At 39.8% G+C, this 12,173-nt stretch overlaps 1 protein-coding gene across 2 annotated transcripts in view; it reads left to right on the forward strand.

Moving 5' to 3' along the window:
* Positions 1–12,173, forward strand: part of ANKRD45 (ankyrin repeat domain 45) — a 48,418-nt gene that overhangs the window by 15,058 nt on the left and 21,187 nt on the right. For both annotated transcript variants that reach the window (XM_039242368.1, XM_039242369.1), the window contains exon 3: positions 2,013–2,180. In XM_039242368.1, coding sequence (XP_039098299.1) covers positions 2,013–2,180 — 168 coding nt within the window. The remainder of the gene's footprint in view (positions 1–2,012; positions 2,181–12,173) is intronic.

Consider the following 12,173-nt stretch of genomic DNA (forward strand, 5'->3'; position numbering starts at 1 on the left):
ATGGTGTTGGGAAAACTGGACCACGACATGTAGAAGAATGAACCTGGACCACTTTCTCACAGCACACACAAAAATAAATTCAAAATGGATGAAAGACCTAAAATGTAGGACAGGAAGCCATCAAAACCCTAGAGGAGAAATCAGGCAACAACTTCTCTGACCTCAGCTGCAGCAGCTTCTTATTTAACATGTCTCGGGAGAGAAGGGAAACAAAAGCAGAAATGAACTATTGGAACCTCATCAAGATAAAAAAAAACTTCTGCACAGCGAAGGAAACAATAGAAAAACTAAAAGGCACTTGACTTTCAGATAAAGGGTATATGATATGACATATCAGATAAAGGGTTAATATCCAAAATCTGTAAAGAATTTATCAAACTCAACACCCCCCCCCCAAAAAAAAGAAACTAATCCAGTGAACAGATGGGCAAAAGACATGAATAGACACTTTTTCAAAGAAGACATCCAGATGGCTAACAGACACATGAAAAGATGCTTCACATCGCTCATCATCAGGGAAAATACAAATCAAGACCACAATGAGATACCACCTCACACCCGTCAGAATGGCTAAAATTAACAACTCAGGCAATGACAGATGTTGGTGAGGATGTGGAGAAAGAGGAACCCTTTTGCACTGCTGGTAGGAAGGCAAACTGGTGCAGCCACTCTAGAAAACAATATGGAGGTTCCTCAAAAATTAAAAATAGACTTATTGTTTATTAAAAATAATGACTTAGCAATTGCACTACTAAGTATTTATCCAAGGGATACAGGTGTGCTATTTCAAAGGGGCACATACATCCCAATGTTTATAACAGCACTATTGACAATAGCCAACGTATGGAAGGAGACCAAATGTCCTTTGGCTGATGAGTGCATAAAGAAGATGTGGTATGTATGTGTACACAAACATGTATGTGTTTGTATGTATGTACACATATATGTGTGTATGTACACATATATGTACACATACTGGAATATTACTTGGCTACAAAAAGAATGAAATCTTGCCATTTGCAACAACATGGGTGGAACTAGAGTGTATTATGCGAAGTGAAATAAGTCAGTCAGAGAAAGATATATGATTTCACTCATGTATGGAATTTAAGATACAAAATAGATGAACATAAAGGAAGGGAAGCAAAAATAATATAAAAACAGGGAGACAAACCATAAGGGAATCTTAAAAAATTTTTATAATGTTTATTTTTGAGAGAGAGAGATACAGAACATGGGCAGGTGAGAAGCAGAGAGAGGGAGACACAGAATACGAAGTAGGCTCCAGGCTCTGAGCTGTCAGCACAGAGCCTGACTCGGCTCGAACTCATGGACTGGAGATCATGACTTGAGCCAAAGTTGGATGCTTAACCGACTAAGTCCCTTTTCCATAAGGGACTCTGGAATACAGAGAACAAACTGAGGGTTGCTGGAGGGGTATTGGGTGGGGGGATGGGCTAAATGGGCAAGAGGCTTTAAGGAGGGCACTTGTTCAGATGAGCACTGGTTATTACATGTAAGTGATCAATCACTAAATTCTATTCCTGAAATCATATTACACTGTATGTTAACTAACTTGGATTTAAAATTTTTAAAATAACAATAATATTAACAATTAGAGTTTGTTGGAATCCCTTAGACTAATAGTCATGGGTCTAATTGTGTTCCAAAATAGATTACTTCTAGGGATGTGGCTGTCTTCCTTAGAAATGTTGAAAAGCTCAAACTTCAGTCTCCCTGTGTTAGTCTCTTGCATCTATCATTTACTGGCTGCGTTCCTCAGGCAAATTTCTGGACCTCGGTTTCCTTATCTATTAAGTGGGAATTATAATAGTTCTGACCTCATAGGATTTTTATGAACTAAATGAGTTTACTATATATAAAGTACTTAAAATAGTGCCTGGCCTGCAGTAATTGTTCAGTACTTGATTGCCATTGTGATCTTCTGTTGAATAAAATAGCCTAAAACAATGTAGTCTACTTGACCTGACCATCTTCATTCTACTTGATAGGTTACACACTCTTACACTGTGCTGCAGCCTGGGGTCGTTTGGAAACCTTGAAAGCACTCGTGGAATTGGATGTTGATATACAAGCTCTGAACTTCCGGGAAGAAAGAGCTCGAGATGTTGCTGCCCGGTATTCCCAGACCGAGTGTGTTGAATTCCTGGACTGGGCAGGTAAGGAAGCCCACAAGGTAGTAGTGTAACTGAACCAACGTGAGTTTGTTCCTTGGTGAGTCACAGGTGGAAACTATACCAGGAAAGTTGTTGCACAAAGGAAACTTTATTTGCAGCAAATTAGGAGATCACAGGGAATTAATGTCCAAAGCTGTGACTCCCCAAGCAAGGGTGGATGGGTTCTGTTTATTTAGGGTTGAGATAAATATTTAAGAAGGGGATCCTTGTCATTATTTGTAGAGGTGGACATCAGGATCCCACATGCACCTTAAGGAAACAGGTCTATACATACATTGCGTATTATGTAAATGAGGCTCGTGCCACTCCCTGGGTGGAGATTTTAGTATTATAATGAGGTGAAGGTAGTTGTCGGTCATTTTAGAGGTCACTCTATGGTCCATCTGCACAAGCATGAGTCAAGGGTTATGCTTAAGCTACTCTGCATGGTCTGGGCCTGCTGGCCATCTTTCAGGGCAGTTGCTATGACAGGGGTGGGGGTGGGGGGGTATTTCTGTTTCCATTTGCCTGGGTTGAGACATAAGCTGGAAAGCAGCTTAAGGAAAAATGTGCAACAGGGGTTGGTGAGTACAAGCAGGTGGACAATAAAGGTCAGGTCTTGGGATCTAGCTGATGACAGTAGCAAATAGACTGAGTGATAGATTTTTTTCCCTAGGAGTAAAAGGTTATACCCTCAACAGAGCAAGAGATGATTAGCATTTTCACCTTTTGTCACCATGTTTTATTTGTAGATATAATCACAAGTCACTGGTGGTGATAATGTGTGAAATCTCCCTCTTGTTTCTTTTTTTGTTTGCCATTTTGCTATTGGCCTCCAACATTGTACTTAATAGAAACTGTGCGTATTGAAAGCTAGTTGACTGACTAACATCTAACAATTTTACTAATAATTTCCTATAAGAATATATATATATATATACAGGGTCATTTTCTGAAAGACTTAGGTAGAGTGGACCATTCCTTAACTTTTTTTTTTAATGGCATATTTGAGTCATATATTTGCTTTCCCAGGTAGAAAGTTATAATAACTTAAAATGATTTTCCAGACAAAATCAATCTATAGCGTTAGAAGTTAGAATAGCAGTTACCTGTCTAGCATGAAGGAGACTTCTAGGATGTAGTGTTTTTTTCTTAATCTGGTTGCTAGTTACATGGTGTGTTCATATGTGAACACATTTATAATTTTTGCACTTTTTGGCATGAATGTTACTTCTTCAATCAGATATCAAAAAGCTGTGTGCTATTTTGAATTTTAGTGATATTTTGCTTAATTCGTTTTCACAACCCTGTAAAACATAGCTTAGAGATTTCTAGAGATAATACCTGTGTAAGTACACACACTGGTTAAAAAAACTCAGTACTTGTGAAGTTCATGGCATTTATTTTGCATAGTTATCTGCATTTGTGCTTTCAGCAAGCATTTATTAAATGCCCACTATGAGCATAGCATTGTTGTAGGTACAACTGGTTGTTCCTTTTCTCTGGATGTTTGTTAGGTGGGGGATGATAAGCTATAGACATAAATAACAACATCAGAAAGACTAGGAGTAAGGGTGAAAATCAGCAGAGCAGGTGGTACATGCTATGGGGTTGTCAAAGAACATGAAGTCTGAGCATGTCGGAGTTTTAGAGAATGGGTAGGATTTTATTCCAATAGAAGGAGACAGAGTATGAGCAAAATCTGTAGGCTGGGAATGGAAGTGGCATTTGGGGAAACAGTGATGAGATTGCATTACCAGAATAATAAGTCGTAATTTGCAAAGGTGGGCTATAACACAGGTAGAACTGTAAAAAAATAAGTACATGTGCTTTTGAATCAAATTGCCTGAGTTTAAATACTGGTGTTTCCATTTGAACCTATGTGATCTTGGACAAGGTACGTAAATTCTTTACACTTTAGTTTTCTTTTCCAGTAAAGGGAGCCAATAATAGTTTCTACCTCTTGGGGTTGTTGTGAGGAATGAAATGAGATGATATAAAGCACTTAGCACAAAGCCTGGTGTGTGATCAGCACTTGAAAAATGTAGCTGCTATTGGGGCACCTGGGTGGCTCAGTCAGTTAAGCAACCAACTTTGGCTCAGGTCATGATCTCACTGTTCATGGGTGTGAGTCCTACCTGCTTTGGATTTTGTGTGTTTCTCTGACCCTCCCCTACTTGTGCTCTATCTCTCTCTCTGTCTCAAAAAATAAAAACATTAAAAAAAAAATTTTTTTTAAACGTTGCTGCTATTGTTACAGCCAGATTATACCTTTAAATGTCAGGCTAAGATGTTTTCATTTCATTTCTGTAACTACTGGGAGCCATTGAAAGTTTTTATGTAGAAAAGGAAGATGAAAGTGATATTTAGGAAGATACTTCTGATGGCAATAAGGAACTTACTTATCAGTAAAATGAGAGGGAGAGCTGGGAGAATAGTAATAAAGAATTGAGACAAGGTAGCACATTTGGGAAGAAAAAGATGTTATGCTTTGTGGACTTAAAAAAAGTTTTTATGTCTTTATTTTATTTCGAGAGAGAGAGAGAGACAGAGACAGAGTGTGAGTGGGGGAGGGGCAGAGAGAGGGAGACACAGAATCTGAAGCAGGCTCCAGGCACTGAGCTGTTAGCACAGAGCCTGACACTGGGCTCTAACCCACGGACTGTGAGATCATGACCTGAGCCAAAGTCGGATGCTTAACTGATTGAGCCACCCAGGCGCCCCACTGGATTATATTATAGATCATTGTCTACTTGTGCTAATGTTTTCTAGGGACAATGTTTATGAACACTTTCAATTTCATGGTTAGATCTATAAGTAAAAAGAAAACAAATAGCAAAGAATTTAATTGATTCCCCATGAATAGCTATTGTAGGTGAAATTCATGTTGTATAATTTAAAATCCATTTTTGAAAAATGATCCATGAGTTTTAAAAAAACACAAACCAGGGACAAATTTTACTGTAACTTTTCTGAAAAGAAACAGTTTGGGGTTTTTGAGTGTGAACTTCCATTGTTTTTCTTCTTCCTCATACCAATCTGTTTATTTTGGGTCCTTACATTCTTGGGGGAATTATACCTAATATTTCCTAATAATTAAGATTAAAGAAGACTATAATACTATAAACTTGCATTCTGTTTTCTGATCAGTGATGGAGCTTCATGGGAATGTAGCTATGGAATGCCAGAAACACAAACTACTCAGCAAAACATTTAACATTGTTTGCTTCAGACTTAATGAGAATTTAAACCACTGCTATTTCTTGTTCAAGTGATTAGAGTAGGGGTCACCTGGAGAGGTTTTAGGGGTGGGAGATTTCTTATATGGTCAGATGGACTGGGAAAAAAACCCCACCCCCTGCACTGGGGCTTGAGGCCTCTGCCCAGCCCATCCAAGGATGTCCTCGAAGGCTCTTGGTGTCCTCCCAAGAAAAATTTCAAAGACAGACCAGACACAACCATCAAGGGATGCAAGGAGGAAATTTCATTAACATGAGGGTACATTCTTGAGGAGGCAAGATGGCGGAGAAGTAGGGAGTTCCGTACTTCCCGCCTGCATCTCTCAATCAAGGAAGGGCTGAAGCCAAAGGACTCTGAACCGCAAGAGTCTGGGAGGAAAAGAGATGGAATCCACTAAGAAGATAGCCTCGTAAGTGCATGATTGCAAACTGGGGAATATAAAAATGGGCTGGGACATGGAGGCACAGAGGGGAGGGAGCCCCTTCTGCAGAGAGACAAAGGGAAGAGAAAGAGTGGCTGGGGAATTGTAGAACTGTACCTGGAGAAGAGAACACTCTGCCCCCCTCCCCCCCCCCCCGCCCCCGGCCGGGGATGGAGAGGGATCCTAGGATCCTGTCATCCCATCTCTAACTGCAGGGCTTTTGGAGAGAGATCCTATCTCTAACTGTGGAGCTTTCCTTGGACTGGGTGCCCCAGTCCCAGAAATTCCCTCTGGGATAGAAGGTATGCAAGGGATGCAGTCGTCATCAGGAGGAACCAGTCCCCTGCTCAGTCCCCGACTTGGACCCCTGCTAGGAAGTGCCCTGGCTTGCCGGATTACATTTTGGGTGGTATCATTAATGCAGAGTAAGAGCTTGAAACGTGGCTGGGTGTGGGACATAGAACACAGCCCACCTTGGCTGTGCCCATGGCACAGTGAGATTGGACCCAAAGGAGTGATTTGGAACACCTGATTTGAGAAGGGACTGGGGGTTGCCATTTTTCTCCCCAAACCCACCAAGGCGGGGCCTCAGGGAACAGCCCTGGGGAACCCACAGTGGAGGTGAGACCCGCCTACACCAAACCACGCCCATCTGTGCTGGGGTGCTGCTTTTGTTACCAGAGACTATAGAGGCTGCGGAAACAGCCCCTCCCCCAAGACCCGCACTGATGCATTGCCGTGATTAACTCTAGATCAATTCTTGTTATTCAGGTATATTCTTCCTTATCTCATTCTTATCTCTCCCCTCCTCTGGACTGGTTATTCTGGTTATAGGTTTGCTTTAACAGGCATATTTAATCCATTCTCTTGATGGATGTTCTACACCTCCTTCGTTACCTTCCTTTTCTCTCTCTGAAATAATCAGACTATATAGTTTCTCTGGGTAACATTATCTTTGTTTCCTTTCTCCTTATCTCCCATATTCTCCTTTTTCTCTTTCTGAATTAATCTTTTTAGTCTCTCTTCCTGGTCAGTGTTCAATTTCTCTTTCTCCCCACCCCTGTAATTTCTCTCATTGTATATGCTCTTCCATCAACAGTGCCTCCACCCTGCTCTTTATCTATAGATGGGATTTCTGGTTTTATGCTTTTTGTGCCCCCCCCTTGCTTGCTTGATTTGTTTGTGAGTTTGCATGCTTTTGTTCCCTGTTTGTCTGTCTCTTTTCCTTTCCAAGGCTACCTCAAGAAACAAACCAACTACACATGATGGGGAGTCCCACATATTACTACGAGTAGGGAAATAAAATAACCAAAGTCACAACAAAAGAGACCAAGGGACACCATTAAAAGAACACTTCCTGAATGGACAGGCCCTGGACAGTCTATGAGCATCCTTTAGTATAGCAGTAATCACAGGTGCAGAGTGCATAACAAGCTTTTAAAACTTGCAAGAGACAGAAAGCTAGCCAAAATGGAAGAACTCTCCTCAAAAGAAATTCCAGGAAGAAGTGATAGCTAAAGAATTGGTCAAAACAGATATAAGCAACATAACTGAGCAAGAATTTAGAACAATAGTCATAAAATTAATTGCTGGACTTGAAAAAGGCATCAAAGACAGCAGAGACACCATTGCTACAAAGATTTTGGACCTTAAATAAGTTGTGATGAATTAAAAAATGCTATAAATGAGATGCATAATAAAATGGAGGTGGCCACTGCATGGATGAAGAGGCAGAGAGAATAGGTGAATTAGAACATACAATTATAGAAAAAGAGGAAGCCAAGAAAAAGAGAGATAAATTGATCCAGGAGCACAAAAAGAGAATTTGAAAACTGAGTGATGCAATCAAATGGGACACTATCCATAATCATAGGAATTCCAGAAGAAGAAGAAGAGAGAGAAAGGAGCTGAAGGGGCACTTGAACAAATAATAGCCAAGAACTTCCCCAATCTGGGAAAGAAAATAGACATTGAAATCCAAGATGCACAGAGAACTCCCCTCAGATGTAACTTGAATCGATCTTCTGCTCAAAATACCATAGTGAAACTGGCAGAGTATAAGGATAAAGAGAGAATTCTGAAAGCAGCTAGGGATAAAAGGGCCCTAACATACAAAGGGAGACACTTATCTACTGAAACTTGGCAGACCAGAAAGGAATGGCAGGAAATCTTCAATGTGATGAACAGGAAAAATATGCAGCCAAGAATCTTGTATCCAGCAAGCCTGTCATTCAGAATAGAAGGAGAGATAAAGTTTTTCCCAAACAAATAAAAATTGAAGGAATTCATCATCACTAAACCAACCCTACAAGAAATCCTACAAGAGGAAGACTCTATGAGGGAAATGTTGCAAGGAACACAAAGTACCAGAGACACCACTATAAGCATGAATCCTGCAGAGAACACAATGTCTCTAAACCAATATTTTTCAATAATAACACTGAATGTAAATGGACTAAACGCTCCAATCAAGACATAGGGCATGGGGCGCCTGGGTGGCTTAGTCGGTTAAGTGTCCGACTTTCGCTTAGGTCATGATCTTGCGGTTCGTGGGTTTGGGCCCCGCGTCAAGCTCTGTGCTGACTGCCAGCTCAGAGCCTGGAGCCTATTTCAGAGTCTGTATCTCCCTCTCTCTCTGACCTTCCCCTGCTCACGCTGTCTCTCTCTCCTAGAAAAAAAAAGACATAGGGCATCAGAATGGATAAAAAAACAAGATCCATCTATTTACTGTCTACAAGAGACTCATTTTAGACCGGAGGACACCTTCAGATTGAAAGTGAGGTGATGGAGAAATATCTATCATGCTACTGGACTCAAAAGAAAGCTGGGGAAGCCATACTTATATCGGACAAACTGGACTTTAAAGTTAAAGGAGTAACAAGAGATGAAGAAGGGCAATATATAATAATTACAGGGTCTATCCATCAGGAAGAATAATTATAAATGTCTATGCACCCAATTTGAAAGCACCCAAATACATAAAACAATCACAAACATAAGCAAGCTTATGGATAAGAATGTGCTAATAGCAGGGGACATTAATACTCCACTTACAAACAATGGATAGATCAATTAGACAGGTAATCTCTAAAGAAACAATTAACCTGAATGACACATTGGACCAGATGGACTTGACAGATATATTTAAGACTCTACGTCCTGAAGCTATGGAATTTACTTTCTTCTCAAGTGCACATGGTACATTCTCCAAGATAGATCACATACTGGGTCATAAAGCAGCCCTTAATAAATATAAAAGAATTGAGACCATACCATGCACACTTTCAGATCACAGTGCTATGAAACTTGTAATCAACCACAGGAAGAAGTCTGGAAAACCTCCAAAAACATGGAGGTTAAAGAACACCCTACTAAAGTACGAATGGGCCAACCAGGCAATTAGAAAAGAAATTTTAAAATATATGGAAACAAATGAAAATGAAAACACAACAATCCTAACTCTTCAGGATGAAGCAAAGGCAGTCCTAAAAGGAAAATACATTGCAATCCAGGCCTATTTCAAGAAATTAGAAAAAGCGGAAATACAAAATCTAACAGCGCCCCTAAAGGAACTAGAAGCAGAGCAGCAAAACACCACAAATCCAGCAGAAAAAGAGAAATAATAAAAATCAGTGCAGAAATAATATAGAATCCAAAAGAAGTTGAACAGATAAATGAAACCAAGAGTTGGTTTTTTTGAAAAAATAAACAAAGTTGACAAACCTCTCATCAGGCTTCTCAAAAAGAAAAGAGAGGTCACCCAAATATACAAGATCATGAATGAAAATGGATTTATTACAGCCAATCCCTCAGAAATACAAGCAATTATCAGGGAATAGTATGAAAAATTATATGCCAACAAACTGGAAAACCTAGAAGAAATGGACTAATTCCTAAACACACACACTACCAAAATTCAAACAGGAAGAGATAGAAAATCTGAACAGACCCATAACTAATAAAGAAGTTGAATCAGTTATCAAAAATCTCCCAACGAATAAGAGCCTTGGGCCAGATGGCTTCCCTGGGGAATTCTACCAGACACTTAAATCAGAGTTAATACCCATTCTTCTCCAACTATTCCAAAAAATAGAAATGGAAGGAAAACTTCTGGACTCATTCTACGAAGCCAGCATCACTTTAATTCCCAAACCAGACAGAGACCCAGCAAAAAAGAGAACTATAGGCCAATATCTCTGATGAATACGGATGCAAAAATCCTCAACAAGCTACTAGCAAATTGAATTCAACAGCATATAAAAAGAATTATACACCATGATCAAGTGGAGTTCATTCCTGGATTACAGGGCTGGTTCAATATTAGCAAATGAATCAATGTGATACATCTCATTAACAAAAGAAATGATTAAAAGCATATGATCTTGTTAATAGATGCATAAAAAGCATTTGACAAAATCCAACATCCTTTCTTAATAAAAACCCTCGAGAAAGTCGGGATAGAAGGAACTTACTTAAACATAAAAGCCATTTATGAAAAGCCCAGTTATGTCCTTTATGAAAAGGACAGTTAATATCATCCTCAGTGGGGAAAAACTGAGAGCTTTCCCCCTGAAATCAGGAACACGACAGGGATATCCAGTCTCACCACTGTTGTTTCACGTAGTGCTGGAAGTCCTAGCATCAGCAGTCAGACAACAAAAGGAAATAAAAGGCATCGGAATTGGCAAAGATGAAGTCAAACATTCACTTTTTGTAGATGACATGTGACTCTACCTGGAAAACCCCACAAACTCCACCAGAAGCCTACTAGAATTGATCCATGAATTCAGCAAAGTCGCGGGGTACAAAATCAACGTACAGAAATCGGTTGCATTTTTATACACCAGTAATGAAGCAACAGAAAGAGAAATCAAGAAGCTGATCCCATTCACAATTGCATATTGTGAATTGCACAAAAACATAAGATACCTAGGAATAAGCCTAAGCAAAGATATGAGAGATCTGTATGAAAACTATAGAAAACTTATGAAGCAAATTGAAGAAGACACAAAGAAATGGAAAAACATTTTTTTTTTACAAATAGTTTATTGTCAAATTAGTTTCTGCATAACACTCAGTGCTCATCCCCACAAGTTCATCCCCCTCATTCCTCCTCCATGCCCATCCCCCCCTCCCCCCACATCCATCAGTCCTCAGTTTTTGTCAGCATTCAAGAGTCTCTCATGGTTTGCCTCTCTCCCAAGAAATGGAAAAACATTCTATTCTCATGGATCGGAAGAATAAATATTGTTAAAATGTCATTACTACCGAAAGCAATCTACACATTCAATACAGTTCCAATCAAAATTGCACCAGCATTATTTCCAAAGCTAGAACAAACAATCTTACAATTTGTATGGAACCACAAAAGACTGAAAATAGCCAAAGTAATATTGAAGAAGAAAGCCAAAACAGGAGGCATCACAATCCCAGGCTTCAGCCTCTACTACAAAGCTGTCATCATCAAGACAGTATGGTATTGGCACAAAACCAGACACATAGACCGATGGAACAGAATAGAGAACCCAGAATTGGGTGCACAAATGTATAGTCAATTAATCTTTGACAAAGCGGGAAAGAGTACAGTGGAAAAAAGACAGCCTCTTTAATAGATGGTGCTGGGAGAACTGGACAGCAACATATAGAAGAATGAAACTAGACCACTTTCTTAAACCACATACAAAAATAAACTCAAAATGGATAAAGGACCTGGATGTGAGACAGGAAACCATCAAAACCCTAGAGGAGAAAGTAGGAATCAATCTTCTTGACCTCAGCCTGAGCAATTTCTTACTTGGCACATCTCCAAAGGCAAGGGAAGCCAGAGCAAAAAGGAACTATTGGGACCTCATCAAGATAAAAAGCTTCTGCACGGCAAGGGAAACAATCAATAAAACTGATAAGCAACCAATGGAATGGGAAAAGATAGTTGCAAATGACATATCAGATAAAGGGCTAGTATCCAAAATCTATAAGCAACTCAACAAACTCTACACCTGAAAAACAATCAATCCAGTGAAGACATGGGCAGAAGACATGAACAGACACTTCTCTAAAGAGGACATCCATTGGCCAGCAGACACATGAAACGATGCTCAACATCACTCATCATCAGGGAAATACAAATCAAAACCACATTGAAATATCACCTCATGCCAGTCAGTTACTAAAATGAACAAATCAGGAGACTATAGATGCTGGCGTGGCTGTGGAGAAATGGGCACCCTCCTACACTGTTGGTGGGAATGCAAACTGGTGCAGCCCCTCTGGAAAACAGTGTGGAGGTTCCTCAAAAAATTAACACTAGAACTCCCCTATGACCCAGCAATAGCACT

This window comes from Hyaena hyaena, unplaced genomic scaffold (genome assembly GCF_003009895.1).
Source record: "Hyaena hyaena isolate Hyena2069 unplaced genomic scaffold, ASM300989v1 scaffold_209, whole genome shotgun sequence".
Classification (NCBI taxonomy): domain Eukaryota; kingdom Metazoa; phylum Chordata; class Mammalia; order Carnivora; family Hyaenidae; genus Hyaena; species Hyaena hyaena.